The 27,732-nt window shown below is 35.3% G+C and overlaps 1 protein-coding gene across 2 annotated transcripts in view; it reads right to left on the bottom strand.

The window, feature by feature from the left end:
• Window positions 1–27,732, bottom strand: part of PRKACB (protein kinase cAMP-activated catalytic subunit beta) — a 155,036-nt gene that overhangs the window by 80,875 nt on the left and 46,429 nt on the right. Inside the window, exon 1 of one of the 2 annotated variants that reach the window (XM_043460850.1) lies at window positions 7,029–7,342. The exons of the other annotated variant lie outside the window; for it this stretch is intronic. Coding sequence (XP_043316785.1) covers window positions 7,029–7,212 — 184 coding nt within the window. The 5' untranslated portion in view covers window positions 7,213–7,342. Of the gene's footprint in view, window positions 1–7,028; window positions 7,343–27,732 lie in introns of those variants that run through there. 2 annotated transcript variants of the gene reach the window in all.

The following is a 27,732-nucleotide window of genomic DNA, read 5'->3' on the forward strand; positions in this document are numbered from 1 at the left end:
TGAGATCTTTGCCAGGTATAGTAATCTTGGTGGTAGATTTTTCTCTTTCAGTACTTTAAATATATCTTGCCATTCCCTTCTGGCCTGAAGAGTTTCTGCTGAAAGATCCACTGTTAATCATATGGGTTTTCCCTTGTATGTTACTTGTTGCTTTTCCTTTGCTGCTTTTAATAATCTTTCTTTGCATTTAGCACTTTTTAAAATAAACTTCAAACTTTTTATTTTGTATTGGGATGCAGCTGACTTGAAACAAATTTAATTCTGAAAGAATACAGTACATGTGTATCTGGGACAGAATTTAATACAAAAGTCTTAAAATGGTTATAACAGTTCTCTACATTTGCTCTGTAAAATATAAATATAATGATATGCACAAATATTTAGCTACAAATATGTTTATCACAGCAGTTTTTTTATAAAACAGCAAAAAATTAAAAAGTCTAGATGGCTAGTGATTGTTTAAATTGTGGTACATCCTTAAGACTGAATACAAAAAAGCCACTTGTACTGTAGAACAAATCTCTATGATAAGGCAAAATGTTATGACATATTGTATCGAGAGATTCAAATTTACAGTGGAAAGTTGTGTACCTATGCAGTATTCTTGCCTGGAGAATCCCAGGGATGGGGGAGCCTGGTGGGCTGCCATCTATGGGGTCGCACAGAGTTGGACATGACTGAAGTGACTTAGCAGATGCACAAAACAGATATACATAGAACAAGGTTATCTTTTGGTGGGATTGCATGTGATTTTTTTACTTTGTTTTTTTCTACAGTTTGCAAATTTTCTTCAATGAAGGCATAATATTTGTAATCAGATTAAAATGTTATTAGGGAAAAAGTGTTTCTCAAACTTTAATGTGCATATGAATCAGCTGGGTAATCTTGTTAAAGTTCAGATTCTGACTCACTAGATCTAGATCTGGGCCTGATTTTTAACAGGCTCCTGGGTGATCCTATTGCTACTAGACTGGGATGAAACTTGAGCAAGACACTATATAACGGTATATACTCAGTCTTCCTTCTCTAACCATGTAGATTACAAAGATCACAATAGAACAAATTTTTAGAGAAAGCTTGTTACTGTACGACTGTAGTGATATTTAATGTTGGCCTACCAAACAATTCAACATTAACTAAGAAATATGCTGGCAATACAAAAACAAACGGACAAAACAGGGGAGAGAGGTAACTTAAGGACTAATTTAATATAGTTTTAATGCTATAAAATAAAGCATAACAGGAGTGAGTATAGATGTTATAGAACACAGGAAGAGAACATGAATTCTAAAAAGGATAAAGGTCAGAGGAACAGAATGCTTCAGTGATTTTGTTACAGAGATAGTATGTGAGCAGAGGCTTAAAGTAGGATATATCCCATCATTGGCAGTAGTAGGAAAAGGAAATTCCAGGTAGAAGAAACAACTTACATTGTTGTTATAATTGGATTCCATTGTCTATTCATTATCATGTTCACATAGTTGCCAAAAGTATTAGCTCTGCATAGCTAATTATTAAGAGAAATGCAAAAATCGAAACCACACAAAGCTATCACCTGACGCCTCACAGAATGGCTATCATCCAAAATGTACAAATAACAAATGTTGGAGAGGATGTGGAGAAAAGGAAAGTCTTGTAAACTGTAAACTGCGATGTAAATTGGTACAGCCACTAGGGGGAACAGTAACTACCATATGATCCAGCAATTACACTCTAGGGTATATATATCCAAAAAAATTAAAAAAATGAAAACAATAATTCAAAAAATACATGCACCCCAACCTTCATAGCAGCACTATTTACAATAGCCAAGGCATGGAAGCAACCCAAATGTCCATCAATAGACAACTGGAAGGTATGGTATATAGATGTGTGTATATATGTGTGTGAATGTGTATGTGTGTGTGTATATATATATATGTATGTGTGTATATAAATATATATATAAATATACACATACATAATACTCAGCTACTAAAAATAATGAAATACTGCCATTTTCAGTAATGCGGATGGCCCTAGAGAATATTATGCTTAGTGAAATAAGTTCAGTTCAGTTCAGTTCATTCACTCAGTCATGTCTGACTCTTTGTGAATCCATGAATCGCAGCACGCCAGGCCTCCCTGTCCATCACCAACTCCTGGAGTCTACCCAAACCCATGCCCATCGAGTCGGTGATGCCATCCAGCCATCTCATCCTCTGTTGTCCCCTTCTCCTCCTGCCCCCAATCCCTCTCAGCATCAGGGTCTTTTCCAATGAGTCAATTCTTCTCATGAGGTGGCCAGAGTATTGGAGTTTCAGCTTAAACATCAGTCTTTCCAATGAACACCCAGGACTTAGCTCCTTTAGAATGAACTGGTTGGATCTCCTTGCAGTCCAAGGGACTCTCAAGAGTCTTCTCCAACACCACAGTTCAAAAGCATCAATTTTTCAGCACTCACCTTTCTTTACAGTCCAACTCTCAGATCCACACATGACCACTGGAAAAACCATAGCCTTGACCAGACGGACCTTTGTTGGCAAAGTAATGTCTCTGCTTTTTAATATGCTATCTAGGTTGGTCATAACTTTCCTTCCAAGGAGTAAGCGTCTTTTAATTTCATGGCTGCAGTCACCATCTGCAGTGATTTTGGATCCCCAAAAAATAAAGTCTGACACTGTTTCCACTGTCTCCCCATCTACTTCCCATGAGGTGATGGGACCAGATGCCATGATCTTAGTTTTCTGAATGTTGAGCTTTAAGCCAACTTTTTCACTCTCATCTTTCACTTTCATCAAGAGGCTTTTTAGTTCCTCTTCGTTAGAGAAAGACAAATATGACTCACAGACAGAAACAGACTCACAGACATAGAAAAGCAACTCACAGACATTGAAAATAAACTTCTGGTTACCAAAGTGGAGAGGGAAAGGGTGGGGCACAAATTAAGGATATGAGATTAACATATGCAAATTACTATATATAAAGTATAGAAGCAACACAGATTTAATGTACAGCATAGGGAATTATACGCATTATCTTGATAATGCAATAGAATCTGCAAAGAGCTAAAGCAGTTATAATAGACCAGTTTAGGCAGTTTTAACTTTCCAAAGCTCATACAGTCTTTAAGGCAGTTTACTCCCATGCTTTAGTGCAGGGGTCCCCAACCTCCAGGATCTAATGCATGGTGATCTGAGGTGGAGCTGATGTAATAATAATAGAAATAAAGTGCACAGTCAGTGTAATGCACTTCAATCATCCTTCCCCCAGTCTGCGGATGAATTGTCTTCCCTGGTGCCCAAAAGGTTGGAGACCTCTGCTTTAGTGTACTATATCTGTATCTTGTAACTTCTAAGCTAAAAGACCTTCCACATTATCTTTTCATCTACTTTTTTCATCTGCAATATTCCACTGCTTCTTGGTAGTAATTAATTTTTTGAGGATTTGCAATATTATAGCCTGCAAACTAGGATATGGGAAAAATAAGATTGAGTTATTACCCTCAAAAACAAGAGAAAGAGCAAACATACAGACCACATAATAGTCTAGGCACAATGAAATAGTAGCTTAAAAATGTATAAGTAACTTTCTGTGGGAGTTTAGCACTAAAGAAGAAATTAGCATTAAGGAGAAGACAGAGCCTTCCAAGTATATTGAAGAATGAATTTTGAGACTCAGAGGAGGAAAAGGTGATTGCAGCCATGAAATTAAAAGATGCTTACTCCTTGGAAGGAAAATTATGACCAACCTAGACAGCATATTAAAAAGCAGAGACATTACCTTGCCAACAAAGGTCCATCTAGTCAAGGCTATGGTTTTTCCAGTAGTCACGTATGGATGTGAGAGTCAGACTATAAAGAAAGCTGAGCGCTGAAGAATTGATGCTTTTGAACTGTGATGTTGGAGAAGACTCTTGAGAGTCCCTTGGACTGCAAGGACATTCAACCAGTCCATCCTAAAGGAGATTAGTCCTGAATGTTCATTGGAAGGACTGATGTTGAAGCTGAAACTCCAATACTATGGCCACCTGATGTGAAGAGCTGATTCATTTGAAAAGACCCTGATGCTGGGAAAGATTGAGGGCAGAAGGAGAAGGGGACGACAGAGCATGAGATGGTTGGATGGCATCACTGACTAGACGGACATGAGTTTGGGTAAACTCTGGGAGTTGGTGATGGAAAGGGAGGCCTGGCGTATTGCGGTTCATGGAGTCGCAAAGAGTTGGACACGACTGAGCGACTTAACTGAACTGAATTGAACTTAGCTCTGATTCTATCTGAAAAAAAGTCCACATACAAAATTGCTCATTTGTTCAATACAGTATTTCAATCTAAACTTCACTAATATGGATTTGTATCTGCCAGAGAAATAACCTATCAATTCACAGGAAAGAATAGGTAAAGTATTTGATGGTATTCATCTATTCAGTGCTTAAACTGTTGCAATTAGACATTAAATATATAAAGTCCAACATTTAAAATGTGCAAAACTTCCATCAAGTTCAGCATTGTGTAACTCAACACACCATTTATGATCAAAGAAAGATTTAGAAGCTAACTATAACAAATTTTCTAGAAAGAAAACTCAATGGAATGTCAATATTCCCTTTAATTCTGAGTCAGAATAGAAAGAATTCCTTCATGTTTTTGTTTTGAACTTCATGTACTTATATGTTCAAGGAATCAGCTGTTAAATATTTATGTTATCAAACAGGAATTCCTGTTATTTTAGTAGTAAAAGATAAAACACATTTAAAGCACCTGGAAACCACTATATGGCCTTTATTTTGTGTTTCTTCTTAAATTTAATATCACTGAAGAATAAAGAAACTTGTATTAAAATTGTTACATTTCATATATGCTTAAATTGACCATTATAATCTTTACTCAATAGTTCAGAAATCTAATTTTTTATAAAATTAAATGCAGTTTCTATGCTCATCTTATTTCCTAAATAGCACTTTTGAAACAAGCATACTCAGCTTATCAGCAGGAGATATTACATTCCTTTTTCTTATCAAACAAGTCATGGAAGTAAACTGTTCTAAGCAGCATGAAGAATGTAATCTGCATGAAAACTTCATACTGTCAAAGTTCCTTCCATAACTCACACTACAAATGAATAAGAATTTGTGTTTCCACCACAAAAAATAAACCTTGGAATTTTGAAACAGAAGGATTCCTCTGTTTCTGTTGTATCCTTATTTTCTCCTCTACAACAAAACATTCCATAATAGGAAACCAGAACTCCATGCTTACCATAATCATCACTACATATATACAATTATTTTGTCTATGATATTCTGGGATATGAAAGAGAAAGTGAAGGAATGCTTGATTAATGAACATTCAGTCACTCTTTAAGTATTTCTTATATCACATCTATTATTTGAATGGCTACAAAGTCTGTGCTTAATTTCACTGTGCACTATGATCCTATTAATTTATTTTGTGACATCACAATAAAGAAAAATGTTAACAGCATTTTATTTGTTTCTCCAAAAGAAATCATAGTTCCTGATATTACCTTCAACTGTTAGATTTTAAAATGTGTCTCAGAAAATGTTACAAGCCCCACACACTCTTTTAAATGTTGAGGGTACAGCTCAAACACAACTTTTCATTATTAAAAGCCCATACCATTCATTATTTGTGACACATTTACTAAATACCCTCTATTTGTAGAAATAGGGGTTAGTGTACTAATCCAATATTGTCCTCATTCTTCATTGAATGTTTAATTAAAAGATCCCTGAAATGCATAAAAATGATTTCCAAAAGGCCTTAGGAGACTGCAATTTAACAGAATAGGGCAAGTAGAATGAACAGCAAACTTTTGTTGCTTGGTAAATTTTAATAACGTACTCCTATTTCAATATTTAACAGTTCATTACCTTGAAGATATTTGCAATTTCTCATCTATCAACTTGCTACATAGTAAGGATTAATTATAAATAATCAAAATCTCTAGAAGGAAAAAGAAATGTACAAATACATGTTTTTTACTTTCTCCCTAATATAACTTATAGGTAAAAAAAAATTCTGATGTGATTAAAAAAAATTCAAATAAGCTTCCGTGGAACTATGAAGCTACTATATAAACAAAGGTGTCAATTCTACAAGCTATTCTTGTTCTGTTGTTGCTGTTTTAGCTGAGTTTTCCTCTTTAACTGCTATGGAGTATATAAACAGAGGCAAAACCTAGTGCTGTCTGGTGATCAAACACACTAAAAAGGACCAAGAGTAATTCTATTGTTCCTTTGATCAGAGTGACAAAAATACTTTGAGGAAAGTCCAAGGTGAGATGTGGAATGGCAGCACTGGTATTGTTTATAAGTGAAATGCATCCTTTAAAAACTGCATGTCACAAAAAAATCATTATGTATCACCATTTCGGCCAAGCAGCAAGTCGAAACATTTTACCATGTCTGGAAAGAATGTGATGCATGCATAAACAAGTACCCCCCACTATAAGAAAGCTTCTGGTATTTTTAATGTTTTAAATGTAAGATTTCACATAGAATAATCATAGTATGCTTTCATATTATAAATCCTGCTTGTTAAACTAAGGTAACTTTTACACATGCATTTAAAAATAAAATATGGCAAACATAATAAAAATTTAATTATAAATTCAAGAGTTCTTTTACCCCTTTTGAATTTTAAGGCTTATAAATGTATGACATTTAAAAAAATAAACTGATTATCTCTCTTAAATGTAGGCATTTCACTTTTACATAAAAACAAAAAAATAAAAACAAAACCATAATACACACTAGAAATTAAGAATCTAGTAGAAAATTTCCCCACTGATACTCAGTTTAACTGATTGTATTTCAAACAAAACCATGAGCTATGTGATTCAGCTCAATTTATAATCAAATTTTTGTGGATTTTTTTCAACTTTACCTTGCAAAATATGTTTGTGCAAATTACAAAAAAGACAACAACAAAAAAATACCCCCATAGTTCTCTGATTCTAAAACTACAATTAGTATTTTAGCTTCTAGTTACAATGTATCATCAAAAAACAAAAACAAAACTTACTTGATTTGTCCCATAAGGCAGTATGTTCAGAGAAATGAAGGCTGTCATTTTCCAGAGTTGTTTTCTGATCATGTGCAGTACCTTTGGAGTGTCTATGAAATAATCGGCTAGCAAAACCTTCCAATTTCTGAAGAGCAGTAGTACCTGTATATTGGTTACAGGGTACTTCTCTATAAGCTGCCATTCATGTGTATTTACACTTAACTTAGAGTAACTGAAAATATTTCCAGAAGGAGCTCAACAACTCCTTACACAGAAGCTAAGAGCTATGCATGTGTCAAACTTCCTGTTTGCAGGGTATTCAAACCACTACTGCTGTTCTGTTTCCTGTTAATATAAAACAGCACATTACTGAGCCTTGCTTAGCAAAACTTCAACTAGAGATGAAGATTTTAAAGACTTGCAATATCATCCTTAAAAGGTCTATGTTTGAGTGTTTTAATACTAATACACAGGTTAATGAGAACACTAAATATAAAGCTTTAGATATAAATAATAAGCTGAAAAAATTTTTAAAAAGGAAAACTATTTACACATGCATTACAACCCTATACAAATAACTGAAGGTCAAACCACTCTCCAAATGCAATAAGTTTAAAAGGTTGTGTTCTTTTTTCCCAGCAAATCAGCTAATATAGACTAGTATAGACTTTATAGATCCTTATAAACAGTTAACTTTTCATTGAAAACCTGTATGGAACAGATATTACAAAACACTCAAAAAACAAACATAACTTTTAATGAAAAAAAAAGTGAACTATAATTTAAAAAACTCAACATTGCTAATTCACTGGCTTAAATCTAATACATACAGAAACTACAAAAACTTAGTATGTTAGTATTGCTTACCAAACATAATTTGCTGACAAGTGCACATCTGCAGTACATTTTAAAACATTCTATAATTTGAAAAAATATTAAGATTTAAAGTATATAAAATCAGCCACAGTGAGAGGTTTCAGTTGAAAGGAAAAAAATCATTCTAGTTGACTGAAATATGTTAATTTTTAGACTTGACACTGAGGATTGCTGCTTCCCTGATCTCTGATTTAGGGATCTCACTTTGAAACAGCAACTTTAGTTAAAAGTAAACTGTCCATTTGCACAAAAAAAGTAACCTGTGACATTTAAAAATGATTCTGGGTACTTGCCTTGTGACACTTTTATTAAAGGATGATAAGGGGGGAGGAAGGAGGGAAAGGAAAGAAAGATCTTTTAAAAAAAATCTAATGAGAGATGGGACGGAGATTCAAGAGGTAGGGGATATGTGTATACCTATGGCTGATTCATGTCGAGGTTTGACAGAAAACAACAAAATTCTGTAAAGCAATTATCCTTCAAAAGAATAAATTATAAAAAAGTAATTATCAAAAAATCTTATGATTTCCTGCCTACTGCTTAACAAACAAAATAAATAGAAACAATGATGACAAGCAGAATAAAAAGGAATAATAATGTAATCAAATTAGGATACCACACACACACACACACACACACACACACACACACACACGCATACAAAGGAAACATTGACTAATGCATTTTGCCAAATAAGAGCTCATTTGTGTACATTTTATTTTGTGCAATAAAATTAGTATCAATCTAAACAAACAGGCAACAGTATCTACAAGACCAAACTTCTTAAACTGTAGCCTTCTGAGAAATGTGTGTATATAATAATAGATAATTTCTTTATTAACAACAGACTTTACACAAAACACACCCTCCACAGGTGTCTTCAGCCTTTAATAAACATCTATAGAGCATGAGCTGGTTATTTACAGGCGTAAAGTGGATAAAATTCCTGAATCTTTCACTTGCTTTCTTGGGATAAATTCTATTCATCCTCAGGGCTCAGCAAAAGTGTCACCTCTTCATGGAAAGTTTCCCACAAATTTCCTGGAAAAATAAACTGCTCTCTCTGCTATTTCCAATAATCTTGGAATTTTATGTTAAAATTTGTTTATAAATTTATGTCTCAAATTGTGCAATGCACATATTACATAATAAATATACATATAAAAGTATTTGTTCATTTTTAATAAGTTAAAGGTCTAAGTAGAATCAAACACTTGAAAATATTTTATTTATGATAGGATCATATTTGTAAATTATCCAACAACCACCTAGCTGCTCATATATAGAGACAACAGCAATGGAAGTAATGTCATTTAACTTCTCTATTTAATCTGTTACAAAATTTTATTTATTCTTTGAGTTTCATTTTTATTAGTGCAAATGTGGATTTCTAAAATAACTTCTTTTCCCTGTTTCCAGCCACTCCTTGCAATCACTCATCTCTGACATATGAACCTCCCCAAAATATTACACTCACAGTATTCCCTTGGCAAAAGTACAAGCTAATTCTAACATTTCAGCCCAAAATACTTGTTTTTAACACAACATGTCTAGCTAGACTTATATCCAACATTGCTGGAGTTTCCTACAAATATTCCAGATTTCTAAATATGACACTCAGGTTAATTTATTTAAAGCAATGTATAAACTTTATAACAAAATTACCATAGGAAGGAGGGGGCGGAGGTGGAGGAAGCAAAGAAGGGAGTAATCTTCAACACTTTAAAATTTATCCTTTTTCTTCAGTAAAACTCTTTTTTATCTGTTACAAAGTCCTTATAGAAAGTAAAATCTTTAGTGCCTACAGCAGTATTTCTATATATGGTAATGTGAATAGGAAGCTGTTGTTATATAAGTACTTAGGCAATTTGATTCTTACTACAAAGAACTCTACTGTCATCTACTGCTAGAAAGAAATAACTACAGCTTTAACTAAAACTGAATTTCTTCATAATTCAAATTAATCTTAAGTATTTTGCTTGTTACCCTTCCTGATAGTATTTTCATAAACTGAATTTGTGCTAAGATGTCTATCCATGTACTCAAACTTGCTATAACAACATATCTTATATTCCTGAATTTGTGCTAAGATGTCTATCCATGTACCCAAACTTGCTATAACAACATATCTTATATTCTATTAATAGTTTAAATAGTGTATGATAATAAATTATACTAGGGCTTCCCTGGTAGCTCAGATGGTAAAGAATCTGCCTGCATTGCAGGAGACCTGGGTTTGATCCCTGGGTTGGGAAGATCTCCTGGAGAAGAGAATGGCAAACCACTCCAGCATTCTCGCCTGGAGAATCCCATGGACAGACCATGGGGTCACAAAGAGTCTGACAAGACTAAGAGACTAACACTTTCACTTTCACTATGATAATAAAACTAGAGAGTAATCAACCTAGAAGTTATAAAATCTTTATTATTCATTCTGCATTAATTCTAAAATTCATAATAATTTTCAGAGTTGAATCTGATTGCCATATCACAAAATATTGCTTTATTTCTGATGTTTAATAATAGTAATGATGATAGCTTACATTTCCAAAAACATTTCACAACATATAAAATGGTTTCCACTGATTTCAAAAGAAGTAAGCAGAACAGATATTATTATCCTTAAGAAGACAAACTTATAAATATTAAGTGACTTGCTAAAAGTCACCTATGTCTTCTGCCTCCTAGATCAAGCCTCCTTTGTACTGACAATAATGATTCCCACAGTAAAGACTTCTTCAAACAAGGGTAGGGAAGTGGAGATTAATGGCTGGTAGGAGATGGAAATAGTTTTCAGAGTCTGAGATTCTGCTACAAGAAAATGTTTATTCAGATGGTTACCTTATAGCCGTGCAATTTCACTGTCCACATTTATGTTTATAATCATGTTGGGGCCAAGCAGAACTATATACTAGTTTGAAGGTTAAATTAAAAACAACAACAACAAACACGGAAGCATATTTGATATGTAAATAATATATCTGCTACAGGCAGACGACAAATGATATGACCATGACCCCTGCTATACAAATAAAGGTTTTAAAGTAATAGTTTTGCCTTTCCCAAAATGGATTCATACCTTTTATAAGTGAATTCAACTATTTAAGACTGGCTGATTTCATTTAGCACAACATAAAAACAGGTTCATCCATGTTGTGTTTTTCAATAGCTTACTAATTTTTTATTGACTAGTACCCCACTGTTCCACTGTATGGATTTACCACAATTTAAATATCCATTTACAATAAATTGCCTTTGCACCTTTGTCAATAATCAGTTAACCATAACTGCGTAGGTCTATTCTAGACTTTCTACATTGTTCTACTGATCTATGTGCCAGTTCTTTCATCAATGGTGTACTGTGTTGGGTACCGTATCTTTTAATTAAGTTTTCAAACTGATTGTATGAATCTTTCAACATTTTTTTTTTGGTAAAGTGTTCTGGCTATTATAGTTTCTTAACTTCTCTATATAAATTTTAAAAGTTTGTCCATGTCTACAAAAATAATCTTGCTAGGACTTAATTGAGATTGTTTATTGAGAGAAATGATAACAATAGTTTGAGTCTTTCAATACATGATCATATCATATCTCATTTTTCGGGGCCTTTGATTTCTTTCATCAGTGTTTTATATTTTTTCAGCATACAGATTCTGTACATATTTTGTCAGTCTTATACTTAAGTACTTACTGCTCCTTAATTGGAGCTATTTTAAGTGGTACTTTGAAAGATGTTTGCAATTGTTCATTGCTAGTATATAGAAATATGACATTTTTGTATGCTAACCTTGTGTACTGGAACCTGGCTAAATTCACTTATTAAGCTTTAGGAATCTTTTCCTTTTTCTAGATTGCTTGAGATTTTCTATGTAGAAAATTGTTATCTTTGAACAGATACAGTTTGGTTTATTTTTCCTTTTTAATTCCTTTGTTATTTACTTTTCTTGCCATACTGCACTAAGACTTCCAGGAATACATTAAACAAGGGGTAAGACTAAACATTCTTGCCTTATTCCCAATCTTAGGAACAAAGGGTTCAGTTTCTCATCACTGATTTTGATGTCAACTGTAGAAATTTTTTGTAGATGCTCCGTAATGAGATAAAGAACTTCACTTGTATTCCTAGTTAGCTGAGTGCTTTATATAAAAAGGATGAATTTTATCAAATACTTTTTCATATTTGTTGATTTGATCATATGGCTTTAGTCTCCTTTAGTCTGCTAATATGGTGGATCACAGTTACTAATTTTCAAATATTAAACCAGACTTGAATTCCCAAGATAAACACCTCTTGGTCTTGGTGTACTATTCTTTTTCTAAATTGCTGAATTCAATTTACTAATATTTTATTAAAGATTGGTATATGTTTACAAGATATATTGTTTTCAAGTTTTATTTTTATGTACAGTTTTTGCATGATTTTGATATCAGATTAAGAAAGGCTGCATAAAACAGAGGATTCTTTTTTTAAATTTTTATTATCTTTTTCTATTTGAAGGATAATTGATTTACAGAATGTGACCATTTTCTGCCAAGTATCAACATGAATCAGCCATAGATTTACATATGTCCCCTCCCTCTTGACTTCCCTCCCACCTCCTACCCCATCACACCCCTCTATACTGTTACAGAGTCCCTGTTTGAGCTCTCTGAGTCATAGAGCAAATTCCGATTAGCTATTTTATTTATGGTATTGTAAGTTTCTATGTTATTCTCTCCCTACATCTCACCCTCTTCTTCCTCCCCTCTTCCCCATGTCCATAAGTCTGTTCTCTATGTCTGTTTCTCCATTGCTGTGCTACAAATAAATTCATCAGTTCCATCTTACTAGATTCCATATATATGCATTAGCATATGACATTTATCTTTTTCTTTCTGACTTACTTCACCTCTGTACAATAGGCTATAGGTTCATCCATCTCATTAGAACTGACTCAAATGTGTTCCTTTTTATGACTGAGCAATATGTAGCACGGTTTCTTTATCCATTCACCTGTCAATGGACATTTACGTTGTTTCCATGTTCTACCTACTGTAAATAGTGCTGCTCAACATCACTATTAGCAAAGTATTCTTTTATTTTCTAGAGATAATTGGAGGGATCTGATATCATCTCCTCCTAAAATTTTTGGTAGCATTTGTCAGGAAAACTATCTAGGCCAGTAGTTTGTTTATAAGTCACTCAGTTGTGTCTGACTTTTTTCAAATCCATGGCCTGCAGCACGCCAGGCTTCTCTGTCCCTCACCAACTCCTAGAGCTTGTTCAAACTCATGTCCATTGAGTCAGTGATGCCATCCCACCATCTCATCATCTGTCATCCCCTTCGCCTCCTGCCTTCAATATTTCCCAGCATTAGGGTCTTTACAAATGAGTCAGTTCTTCCCATCAGGTGGCCAAAATACTGGAGTTTCAGCTTCAGCATCAGTCCTTCCAATGAATATTCAAGACTGATTTCCTTTAGGATGGACTGGTTTGATCTCCTTGCAGTCCAAGGGACTCTCAAGTGTCTTCTCCAACACTACAGTTCAAAAGCATCAATTCTTTGGTGCTCAGCTTTCTTTATAATCTAACTCTCATATCTGTACATGACTACGGGAAAAACAATAGCTTTGACTAGACGGACCTTTGTTGGCAAAATAATGTCTCTGCTTTTTAATATGCTGTCTAGGTTGGTCATAGCTTTTCTCCCAAGGAGCAAGCCTCTTTTAATTTCATGGTTGCAGTCACCATATGAAGTGATTTTGGAGCCCAAGAAAATAGTCTGTCACAGTTGACCCTGTTTCCCCCATCTAATTGCCATGAAGTGCTGGGACTGGATGCCATGATCTTAGTTTTCTGAATGTTGAATTTTAAGCCAGCTTTTTCACTCTCCTCTGTCACTTTCATCAAGAGGCTCTCTAGTTCTTCTTCACTTTCTGCCATTAAGGGTGGTGTCATTTGCGTATCTGAGGATATTGATATTTCCCCCGGCAATCTTGATTCCAGCTTGTGCTGCATGTAGCCTGGCATTTCGCATGATATGCTCTGCATGTAAGTTAAATAAGCAGGGTGACAATATACAGCACTGACATACTCCTTTGCCAATTTGGAATCAGTCTGTTGTTACATGTCCATTTCTAACTGTTGCTTCTTGACCTGCATACAGATTTCTCAGGCGGCAGGTAAGGTGGTCTGGTATTCCCATCTTTTTCAGAATTTTCCACAGTTTGTTGTGACCTACACAGTCAAAGGCTTTGGCATAATCAATAAAATAGATGTTTTTCTGGAATTCTCTTGCTTTTTCAATGATCCAATGGATGTTGGCAATTTTCTGGTTCCTCTGCCTTTTCTAAATCCGGCTTGAACATCTGGAAGTTTATGGTTCATGTACTATTGAAACCTGGCTTGGAGAATTTTGAGCATTGTTTTCCTAGTGTGTGAGATGAGTGCAATTGTATGGTAGTCTGAGCATTCTTTGGCATTGCCTTTCTTTGGGATTAGAATGAAAACTGACCTTTTCCAGTCCTGTGGCCACTGCTGAGTTTTCCAAATTGGCTGGCATATTGAGTGCAGCACTTTCATAGCATCATAGCTCAACTGGAATTCCTTCGCCTCCACTAGCTTTGTTCATAGTGATGCTTCCTAAGGCCCACTTGACTTCACATTCCAGGATGTCTGGCTTTAGGTGAGTGATCACACCATCGTGGTTATCTGGGTCATGAAGATCTTTTTTGTATAGTTCTTTTACCACCTCTTAATATCTTCTGCTTCTGTTAGCTCTATACCATTTCTGTTCTTTATTGTGCCCATCTTTGCATGAAATGCTCTCTTGGTGTCTCTACTCTTCTTAAAGGAATCTCTAGTCTTTCCCATTCTATTATTTTCCTCTATTTCTTTGCACTGATCACTGAGGAAGGCTTTCTTATCTCTCCTTGTTCTTCTTTGGAACTCTGCATTCAAATGGATATATCTTTCCTTTTCTCCTTTGCCTTTCACTTCTCAGCTATTTGTAAGACGACCACTTTGCCTTTTTGCATTTCTTTCCCTTGGGGATGGTCTTGATCACTGCTTCCTGTACCACGTCACCGGACCTCTGTTTCCATAGTTCTTCAGGGTCTCTATCAGCTCTAATCCCTTGAATCTATTTGTCACTTCCACTGTATAATCATAAGGGATCTGATTTAGGTCATACCTGAATGGTCTAGTGGTGTTCTTTACTTTCTTCAATTTAAGTCTGAATTTTGCAATAAAGAGTTCATGATCTGAGCCACAGAAGCTCCTGGTCTTATTTTTGCTGACTGTATGGAGCTTTTCGGTCTTTGGCTGCAAAGAATATAATCAATCTGATATCGGTATTGGTCATCTGGTAATGTCCATGTGTAGAGCCTTCTCTTGTGTTATCGGAACAGGGTGTTGGCTATGACCAGTGCATTCTCTTGCAAAACTCTGTTAGCCTTTGCTCTGCTTCCTTTTGTACTTCAAGACCAAACTTGCTTGTTACTCCAAGTGCCTGTACTCCAGGTATCTCTTGACTTTGACTTTTGCGTTCCAGTCCCCTATAATGAAAAGGACATCTTTTTTGGGTGTTACTTCTAGGAGGTCTTGTAGGTCTTCATAGAACCACTCAACTTCATCTTCTTCAGCATTACTGGTTGGGGCAAAGACTTGGATTACTGTGATATTGAATGGATAGCATACTATTCTGTTTTCTATTTCATCTTTAGTGAATATTGGTAGTTTGTGTCTTTCAATAAATGGTCTATTTCAGCTAAGTTGTCAAACTCACATGAATAAAGTTGTTTCCAAAATCCCCTTAGTTAGTTAGTTAGTGTTAGTCACTCAGTCATGCTCGACTCTTTGCGACCCCACGGACTGCAGCCCATAAGGCTCCTCTGTCCATGAGATTTTCCAGGCAAGGATACTGGAGTGGGTTGCCATTTCCTTCTCCAGGGGATCTTCCCAACCCAGGAATCGAACCCAGGTCTCCTGCAGTGCAGGCAGATTCTTTACCGACTGAGCTATAAGAGAAGCCCTTATTGGCCTTTAAATGTCTGTTGCATCTGTAGTTATTTCCCCCTTTTATTCACGACATTGGCAATTTGCCTTCTTTCTTTTCGCTAGTTTGGCTAAAGGATTTTAAGTTTTTATTTTTCCAAAGAACCACCTTTTGTTTTCACTGATTTTTCTCTATGATTTTTTCCAATGTCATTAAATCCTGCTCTTATCTTTTCCCCTGCTCTCTACTTTCTTTGGCTTTATTTTGTTCTTTTTCTAGTTTCATATTGTGAAAGTTTAGATCATTTCCCTGTGAACTAGGATTTAGGTACACCTAACAAATTCTGACACACTGTATTTTCATTTTCATTCAGTCCAAAAATATTTTCTAATTTCCCTTAAGACTTTATTTTGACCATGAATTATTTAGAAGTGCTGTTTAAATTAACAAGTATCTGAGATTTTCCTGATATCTTTGTTATTGATTTCTAGTTAGTCTCATTATGGTCAGAGAACATATTTTGTATCATTTTTAATTGTTTTAAATGCTCAATGTTTGTCTTATGATCCAGGATATGGTCTCTGACGGTGAATGTTCCATATGTATTTAAAAAATGTCTTCTACTGTTGCTAAGTAGAATATACTACAAATGTCAATTAAATCAATTTGGTTGATGGTATTGTTCAGGTCTTCTATATCCTTCTGGATTTTCTGCTTAATTGTTGTACGGATTACTTAGAGATGATTATAGAAGTCTTCAACTTTGTAGATTTTGCTATATCTCTTTTCAGCTATATAGTTTTTGCTTCATGTATACCAAAGCTGTTATTAGGCTAAAGTATATTTAAGATTGTTCTGTCATTTTACTGAACTGGCACTTTTAGCATTATAAACGTTCCTCTTTAATCCTGGATAATCTGTATTCTGAAGTTGACCTTGTATGATATTAATACAGCACTACAAGCCTTCATTTGATAGTGTTTGGATGGCCCATCTCTTTCCTCACCCCGAATTATCAGTATATTTAAAGTAGACGTCTTTTACACTGCACATAGCTGGGTCTTGTTTAGATCATTTATGTTTAATGTAATTATTGGTATAAGTGAATTTGGGTCTATTATTTTGTTATTTTTCATTTGTCCCCTATTCTTTAAAAAAAAAAACTTTAAATATAACATAAACTGCAAATATTTGAAGTGTATAAATATAACTGTGAAACTATCACCATGTCAAGAACACATATATATCTTTTCTCAGGCCTCTTTTTGATCTCTTCCTCCTGCCATTCCAAATCTTCAGGCAACTGATATTTTCTTATAACACAGATAATTTACATTCCAAGACTTTTATATAAAATGGGACTTTTGTTAAAATAAACTTATTTTAGAATAGTTTTAGATTTACAGAAAAATTGCAAAGATACTAGTACAGAGAGGTACCATATATCCAACACCAGTTTCCATTATTATTAACACCTTACATTAACATGGTAGATTTATACAGTTAATAAACCAATATTAATACCTTATTGTTACTAAAGTCCAAAGTTTACTCAGATTTCTTTTTTCAGTTTTTACCTAATGTCCTTTTCCTGTTCCAGGATCTCCTCTAGGATACCACATTACATTTAGTGTTCAAGTCTCCTTAGGTACTTCTTGGCTGTGATGATTCCTCAAACTCTCCTTGCTTTGATGACCTTGACAATTTTCAGGAGTTTTGGTCAGGTATCTTGTAGAGTATACCTCTGTTGGTATTTGTGTGATTTTTTTTTTGTGATTAGCTAGGGTTATGGATTATTAAGAAGAGGACAACAGAAGCAAAGTTCCATTTATATCATATCAAATACTATCAACAAGGCTTACCACTGTGGATGCTGACCTGGCTGCATTGATCACCTGGCTGAAGCAGCTCTTATCAGGTGACTTCATTGTATAATTACTTTTCCCCCTTTCTTTCCATGAAATAAACTTTCTTTGAAATAAACTCACTATGCCCGGGGCACACTTTAAGAATAGGGAGTTATACTATCTCATTGAAGGCATAGTGAAATTCTTCTGCCTGAGAAATATATCTCTTCTCCCTATTTACTTATTCAATCACTTATTAACATCAACAAGAACTCATGGATATTTATTCTACACTTTGGGCCCTAATCCAATACTAGATTATTTTGTTGCTCAAATTACTCAAGCTTTGAGCACTGGAAACTCAATTGCCTTTATGTCTTTTGATACATAATTGTGTGTACATACACACACGTGCATGCATGTGTATTTGAGCACTTACTTATTTTCTACCACTATAAAATTCTGCTGCTGCTGCTAAATAGCTATAAAATGGGCCATGCTCATTTTCTGCACTTACTGTTCCAGTCCCCAAATCAGTCATTTCTCCAATAAGCCCTACTTCCTTTACTGGAGAATAGTATTAGAAATCAAGACTTTCAAACTAGGTGTGCTCACTGCTACTGGGGTGTTGTTGCTTCCAGACCCTCTTAGCTGTGAAAAAGAGAAATGTATGTGAATACTAACATGTATGTATATCCATTTCTATAAATATTTCTATATGTAACCATCTACATCTAAAGTAAGAGAAACATAAATTTTTCCTGGTACTGATAACTCTAATTCATTACTCTACAATTCATTTTAGCTTCCTCCTTTCTTACCTGAAAACTCCCACTCCAATAGTGAGAAACTTGGCTTCCACCATCTGCCATCCATTTACTTACTTGTTTAATTTTGGTATACACACATGACAACACCAGCATTGTGAATCTGATCAAGTTAAAAACTTTATCCCCTGGGAAACAACTTTATCAACTAGAGTACGCTACTATGTAGTTTCTTTTGCCTCTACAATTAGAGACTCTACTTACTTCCAAATTTACTCAGGTCAGCACCTATTGTGTCATGTTTAGTGAAGCTGTTTCACACATCTGTAATACCGTTAGAATGTTTTCTCACATTCTGTCTTTCATTCTTGGGTTCCTGAACCTATTAAATGACTTTTTAAAATTATGTATCCATTAAAGTTTACTCTTTGTACTTCAGGTGCTATAGGTCTGAACTATACATGCTGTCATGTATCCACAATTATGCATCACACAGAATAAACTACCGCCTTAGTGTTAATAAATCTCCAACGCATCCCTATCTTTGGCACCTCCTGACATTTTTTTTTTAATAATCACCAGAAATTTGCCTTTTCCAGAATGTCATTTAACTCAAATCATACTCCATGGAATCTTTCAGACTGCTATCACTTAGCAATATGCATTTAAAATCTGTGCATATCTTTTTGTGTCTTTATAGTTCATTTGTTAATAATCATTGAATAATTTTCTATTATATGGATATACCACAGCTTGTTTATCCATTCAACTACTGAAGGATATTTCGGTTGCTTCTAATTTTCAGCAATCATGAATAATGCTGCCACCATCTTTCATGTGCAGGTTGTTGTGTGAACATAGTATTTACATCTCTGTAAAAAAATCCCAGGAGTGTGACGGCTAGATTGTAGGAAGACTATGTTTAGTTTTACAAGAAATTGCCAAAATGGCTATACCACTTTTCATTACTACTAGCAATAAAAATGAACTTCCAGATGATCAGGCTAGTTTTAGAAAAGGCAGAGGAACAAGAGATCATATTGTCAACATCTGCTGGATCATCAAAAAAGCAAGGTTCCAGAAAAACATCTATTTCTGTGGTACTGACTATGCCAAAGCCTTTGACTCTGTGGATCACAATAAACTGTGGAAAATTCTGAAAGAGATGGGAATACCAGACCACCTGACCTGCCTCTTGAGAAATCAGTATACAGGTCAGGAAGCAACAGTTAGAGGTGGACATGGAACAACAGACTGGTTCCAAATAGGAGTACATCAAAGCTGTATATTGTCACCCTGCTTATTTAACTTACATGCAGAGTACATCATGAGAAACGCTGGGCTGGAGGAAGCACAAGCTGGAATCAAGATTGCTGGGAGAAATATCAATAACCTCAGATATGCAGATGACACCAGCCTTATGGCATAAAGTGAAGAAGAACTAAAGAGCCACTTGATGAAGGTGAAAGAGGAGAGGGAAAAAGTTGGCTTAAGGCTCAAAATTCAGAAAACTAAGATCTTGGCATCCAGCCCCATCACTTCATGGCAAATAGATGGGGAAACAGTGGCTAACTTCATTTTGGGGGGCTTCAAAACCACTGCAGATGGTGACTGCAGCTATGAAATTAAAAGCTGCTTACTCCTTGGAAGGAAAGTTATGATCAACCTAGACATCATATTAAAAAGCAGAGACAATACTTTGTCAACAAAGGTCTGTCTAGTCAAGGCTATGGTTTTTCCAGTAGTCATGTATGGATGTGAGAGTTGGACTATAAAGAAAGCTGAGTGCCGAAGAATTGATGCTTTTGAACTGTGCTGTTGGAGAAGACACCTGAGAGTCCCTTGGACTGCAAGGAGATCCAACCTGTCCATCCTAAAGGAGATCAGTCCTGAATATCCATTGGAAGGACTTATCCTGAACCTGAAACTCCAATACTTTGGCCACCTGATGCGAAGAGCTGACTCATTTGAAAAGACCCTGATGTTGGGAAAGATTGACGGCAGAAGAGAAGGGGACAACAGAGAATGAGATGGTTGGATGGTATCACCAACTCAATGGACATGAGTTTGGGTAGGCTTGGGGAGTTGGTGACGGACGGGGAGGCCTGGTGTGCTGCAGTCCATGGGGTCACAAAGAGTCAGACACGACTGAGCAACTGAACTGAACTGAACTGAAGCAATAAAAAATTCCTATTGCTCTGCATCCTTCTCAGGAATTTGCAGTTTTGTGTGTGTGCGTGTGTGTGTGTTTAATCATTCTAATTCTAAAAGATGTACGTGGTATCTCGTTGTTTTAACTTTCAAATCCTTAGTAACAAATAAAGTTAAGCATCTTTTCATATGCTTATATGCCATCTTTAGTGAATGTAGATGATTAATTTTTCCAGTGTATGCATTCAGGTTATAAATTCCCTTCTAAGTACTGCTTTTCCTAAATCCCTCAAATTTTGATAAGTTGTATTTTCATAATAAAAAATTAGTTCAAAAAATTTTTTTTAATTTCTCAAGACCTCAACTTTTGACCCATGTGTTATTTAGATGTATGGTCTATAATTAATTTCCAAATATTTGGAAATTTTTCTAGCTTACTTTTTATAATCAGTTTTTCATTCACTTCCATTGTGATCTACAAATATACTTTGAGTACTATTTTTTAAACTTTCAAGGTATGATATATAGCCCATAATGTGCTCTGTCTTGGTGAATTTTCCATGCAAGTTGGAGAAGAATGTTAAATTCTGTTAAATATGCTGTTGGCATATTCTATACATGTTATTAGATCAAGTTGACTAATTGATAGTGTTGTTCAGGTGATCAACATACTTACTGATTTTATGCCTGCTTGGCCTATCAAGTATCGAAACAGGGATCTTGAAGTCTCCAACTGTAATAGTGGATCTGTCTATTTATCCTTTCAATTCTATCTGCTTTTGCCTCATGTATTTTGACACTCTGTTGTTAAAAGCTAATGTTTAAGACTGTTAAAACTTGGATAACTGATCACCAAATCATTACATAATGTCCCTTTGTATTCTTCATAATTTTCATTGTTCTAAATATGCTTTGTCTAAAATTAATATAGGTAATCCAAGTAACTTTTGGTTAGTGATAATATGGCATATCTTTTCTCCTTTCATTTTCTTTTGTCAGGTTCAGTTCAGCTCAGTTCAGTCGCTCAGTTGTGTCCGACTCTTTGCGACCCCATGGACTGCAGCATGCCAGGCCTCCCTGTCCGTCACCAACTCCTGGAGTCCCCCCAAACCCATGTCCATCGAGTCGGTGATGCCATCCAACCATCTCACCCTCTGTCGTCCCCTTCTTCTCCTACCCTCAGTCTTTCCCAGCATCAGGGTCTTTTCAAATGAGTCAGCCCTTCACATCAGGTGGCCAAAGTATTGGAGTTTCAGCTTCAACATCAGTCCCTCCAATGAACACCCAGGACTGATCTCCTTTAGGATGGACTGGTTGGATCTCCTTGTAGTCCAACGGACTCTCAAAAGTCTTCTCCAACACCACAGTTCAAAAGCATCAATTCTTCGGCGCTCAGCTTTCTTCATAGTTTGTCAGGTAGATAGAAAAAAAAAGGGAGTCCAAGATAGTGGAATCACACAAACGCAGAAAAAGCCTATAAAGGGGGAAATCAAGAACCTGAATGAGAACCTCTGGTCATGGGTATAACCAGTCAGGTAAATGCTGGTACCAACCCCTATTTGCACAGGCCCTAAACTGGGAAAACATACCCTCTCCCCTGACTGGTCCTGGGTGTAACCAATCATGCAAACACTGGTACCCATCCCCTATTTTGCATAACAGTGTAACCAATCAGGAACCATGGGGAGGAGACAAAAAGTATAAAAAGGGAAGACAAAAAGACACAGAGCTGCCTCCTGGGCCAGTGTGCCCTCCCCTCTTGGTAGCCTGCTGCCCACTTGACCTGTAACTAAGCTGTAACCAGTTTGTCCTATGAACATAGCCTGCTGCCTGCTTAATAAAAATCCTGCTTGTTTGAGCTACAAGTGGTCCAGCCTTCCAAATCATTGTTAGGAGACAAGATCCAAGAGAGAGAAATATAACAACCTGATACTTTTTACCTGACTCTTTGTAGTTAAATGAGTTTCTTACAAGCAACACATAGCTGGGTCTTCTCTTTTTATACAGAGGGTCTTGTTTTTTAATCCACTTTGACAATCTCTTTTGATGTATTTATACCATTCATATTTAAAGTAACTGTTGAAATAGATTAATATTCACTGTTGTTTATAACTGTTTCCTACTTCTTGTAGCACTTTTTTCCCCTATTTTTCTGCCTCCTCTGATTTTATTTGACATTTTATACAATTTTAATCTCCTCTCAACACATCAATTATACTTCTTTTCAGAATTTTTTAGTGGTTGTCCTAGTGTTTGCAATATACGTTTTTAACTGAATTAAGTCCATCTTTAAATAACAGCATATTGCTTCATCTGTAGCACAGCTGCCTTGTAACAGTGTATTCCCAAGTCCTTTCTCCTATCCCTTACGACACTGCTGTCATTCATCTCCCTTAGCCGTAAGCTATAATCACCCTGTATACTGTTACCATTATTAAACAGTTACCTTTTAGAGCAATGATTAATAAGATTTTTATTTTACCTTCACTTTTAATCCAACACTTTTCCTTTCTTTATGTACATCCAAATTTCTAACCTATGTAATTTTCGTTCTCCATGAAGAACTTTTACAATTTTTGCAGGACAGATCTGGCAATGAATAGCTTTCATTTTTGTTTGTCTGAGAGTCTCTGTCCTTCACTTTTGAAGGATAATTTCACTGGATATAAAATTAATTATAGGTTAGTGGGTTTTTTCTTTCTCCTCTTAAATATTTTACTGCACTCTCTTCTTGCCTGCATTAGTGATGAGAAGCCTGCCATAATTCTTATTCTGTGATTCTTCAAGTAAGTTTTTTTCCATCTCCTCTGATTTCTTACAAGAATCTTTTAGTCTTTGGTTTTCTACAGTATTTAATGATGTGCCCAAGTGTAGTTATTTTGGTATTTATTTTGCTTGATACTTTCAAATTAGGCTTCCTGGGCCTGTATTTTCATGTCTATCATTAATTTTGTAACACTTTCTCTGCCATTATCCCTTCAAAAATTTCTTTTGCTCCCTTTTCTTCTCCTTCTGATATTCCAATTATGCTGTATGTTATACTTTTCAAAACTGTCCCATAATCCTTGGATGTTCTATTCTGGTTTTTTTTCCATTCTTTTTTCTCATTGTATTTCAATTTAGACAGTTCCTATCGACCTATCTTCAGCCTCATTGATACTTTCCTCTTTTCTGTCCAGTCTGTTGATGAACTCATCAAAACATTTATTTCTGTTACAGTACATATATATATATATATATATATATATTTTTTTTTTTTTTTACTTTTACCATTTTCTTTTGATTCCTAAGATTTGCTCTCATGAGTTTTACACTCTCATGCAAGTCCATACTCAGCCTCCAGACACTTAACAATATTATCATTTAAATGCTCCTAATGATGTATGGCTCCAGTGGCTTCTGCTCTCAACTTTGTAAGTGCATCTTTGCTGCAAGTCTCTGGACTTGCCTCACTCCAGATTTCAGGTTGGTGGCAGTTCTTGTAAGATCAAGAGTGATGGTTCAGGGGTTAAGACTCATGCTTCCACTACAGGGGGCACAGGTTTGATCCCTGGTTGAGGAACTAACATCTCACATGCCATGTGGCCCAACAATAAATAAATAAATAAATAATAAATAAAAGCTCTTTAAAAATGAAAAAAATAAACAATAAATAAATAAAAGCTCTTTAAAAATTAAAAAAAAAAAAGTAGTGATGACTTCTAGCTTTGTTATACCATCAGAGCTGAAACTAGAAGTCTCTTTCCTTCCTCTTTTATTCCTGTCTCCTTGTTACTGCATTCTTTTTTACTTGAATACTTCACATTTGTATAGTTGGGGTGTTTTTGGTGTTGTTATAGAGATTACAATATACATACTTCACTTCTCATAGTCTACTTAGATTGAAATTTTACTTCAAGTGAAATTTATGAGCCTTATAAACATTTGGTTTCCTTTAAATTCTTCCTTTATATTGCAGTTGTCATGTTTATTCATCAACATACATTGGAGATCCCATAAGACATTACAATTTATTAAAATTTTTTATTTCAACCATATTTTAATCAACCCAAGAGAAAAACAGTCTGTTACATTTATCCAGATATTTACCATTTCTGTTGCGGTCTGTCCTTTCATGAACTTCCAAATTTTTCTCTGATATCATTTCTCTTCTACCTGAATAACTTCCTCTACTATCTTTTTTAGAGCAAAACTTCTGGTGAAAAATTATCCTTGGTTTTAGTAATTTAATTATGATGTATTTGGGTGTGATATTCTTGAGCTTCTTAAATTTGTAAATTATGTTTTGCCAAATTTGGGGAATTTTAAGACATATTTCTTCATTTTTTTCTGCATTAATCTTTTTCCTCTCCTACTATAATTTTAATGTGTCAATGAAAAAATTTTGCCTGCCATCTCAGTACACAAAGGATATTGCAGCCATCAAGCCGCCAGTGAGCCCTGAAGAAACTCAGGACAGAAACAGGATGCCTGCCACCAAGCCATGAGCCACTATAACCACCCTCCAGTGGTGAACCCTGAGAAGAAGCACAGGCCCCAGATAGCTGAGGTGTATATCAAAGGAATGATTCAATAGGCCCAGACTTTTCATCTTCACATACATAGAAAAGCACTACATCATTAACTAGAGATGCCTGGTTTTCTTTAATTAACAGTAATCCTTTGATGTCCCTACTGCCTGGTCTTTGTTGCAAAAACTCTTATATGTCCTGGCTCCTCCCTTACGTCTTCAGAGCAGTCTCTCAGAACTATCTGAGAGGCTTGTCCCAGATTTAAGTCTTCAGTTTTCTCTGCCAAATAACACATAATTCTCAACTTTTAGGTTGTGCATATCTTCCAGTCAACAAATGACATGTATATTAGATATTTTTATATTGTCTGACAGTTTCTAAAGCTCTGTTCTTTTGAAATTATTGATTTTCTGTTATTTACATTTAAAAAATTCTTCGGACCTTCTATACTAATTCTCTGTCATCTCATTCTCTCTCAGAGCTTTAGGCAGCTGTACAGTTGCTGTTGTTCTCACCACTGCCACAGGAGTGCAGTGTTACTTAGAGACAGGATATGGAAGAAAAACATTTTCTTCACGTGTTACTTCCTGAAAAAGCTTCATTTCTGGGATGCACACTACCTTGAATCTAAACAGTGATATGTGAGAGGAAACAGAAAGACAATTCCCTACTGTATCTTTCTTCAAATTTGGATTTCCATTCTCATCTGCTTACTACTATTTACTTTTCAAAATCTTCCCATAACTACACCACATGTTATGTTCAATGATTTTAGGTGTACTCAGTAGGATAGACAGGGTTATATATGCTTATACCACTTTAATTGGAACTAGCAAGCAACTTCACCACTTTTCATTTTAATAGTAATTTATAAATAAAAAATGTAAAGGATACAATTGAACTTTCAATATGCTCCACCTTGATCAGTGTAAAATTAACAAATATATCCTCTAAATAAGCCCACAATAATGCTGTAGTATTTTGCTATTGTACTTCATGTGACAAAAAAGTTAAATGCACACATTTCTTTGAAAAATATAACATATAAAATTAAAAAATTACTAATAACAAAGATGGTACCATCATTAATATGGAATTGACTTACATGCCTGGAAAACTGATACATTTTCAAATATATAAACAAAATTTCTGGAGAAAAGACAATCTCTTTAACAAGTGGTGCTGGGAAAGCTGGTCAACCACTTGTAAAAGAATGAAACTAGAACACTTTCTAACACCACACAAAAATAAACTCAAAATGTATTAAAGATCTAAATATTAAGACCAGAAACTATAAAACTCCTAGAGCAAAACAGGCAAAACACTCTCTGACATAAATCACAGAAGGATCCTCTATGACCCACCTCCCAGACTAATGGAAATAAAAGCAAAATAAACAAGTGGGACCTAATTAAACTTAAAAGCTTTTGCATAACAAAGGAAACTATATGCAAGGTGAAAAGACAGCCTTCAGAATGGGAGAAAATAATAGAAAATGAAACAACTGACAAAGAATTAATCTCAAAAATATACAAGCAACTCCTGCAGCTCAATTCCAGAAAAATAAACGACTGAATCAAAAAATGGGCCAAAGAACTAAACAGACATTTCTCCAAGGAAGACATACAGATGGCTAACAAACACATGAAAAGATGCTCAACATCACTCATTATCAGAGAAATGCAAATCAAAACCACAATGAGGTACCATCTCACACCGGTCAGAATGGCCGCCATCACAAAGTCTACAAACAATAAATGCTGGAGAGGGTGTGAAGAAAAGGGAACTCTCTTACACTGTTGGTGGGAATGCAAACTAGTGCAGCCACTATGGAGAACAGTGTGGAGATTCCTTAAAAAACTGGAAACAGAACTGCCATATGACCCAGCAATCCCACTGCTGGGTATACACACTGAGGAAACCAGAATTGAAAGAGACATGTGTACCCCAGTGCTCATCGCAGCACTGTTTACAATAGCCAGGACATGGAAGCAACCTAGATGCCCATCAGCAGACGAATGGATAAGAAAGCTGTGGTACATTTACACAGTGGAATATTACTCATCCATTAAAAAGAACACATTTGAATCAGTTCTAATGAGGTGGATGAAACTGGAGCCTATTATAGAGAGTGAAGTAAGTCAGAAAGAAAAACACCAATACAGTATATGCATATATATGGCATTTAGAAAGATGGTAACGATAACCCTATATGCTGGACAGCGAAGGAGACACAGATGTATAGAACAGTCTACTGGACTCTGTGGGAGAGGGCGAGGGTGGGATGATCTGAGAGAATAGCACTGAAACATGTATATTATCATATGTGAAACGGATCACCAGTCCAGGTTTGATACATGAGACAGGGTGCTCAGGGCTGGTGCACTGGGATGACCCAGAGGGATGGGATGGGGAGGGAGATGGGAGGGGGGTGCAGGATGGGGGACACATGTACACCCATGGCTGATTCATGTCAATGTATGGCAAAAACCACTACAATATTGTAAAGTAATTACCTCCTTATTATTTATAAAATTATATATATATATTATATATAATTATCTATATAATATATATAATTATATATAAAATCA

The sequence above is a fragment of the Cervus canadensis genome, chromosome 2 (genome assembly GCF_019320065.1).
Source record: "Cervus canadensis isolate Bull #8, Minnesota chromosome 2, ASM1932006v1, whole genome shotgun sequence".
Classification (NCBI taxonomy): Eukaryota; Metazoa; Chordata; class Mammalia; order Artiodactyla; family Cervidae; genus Cervus; species Cervus canadensis.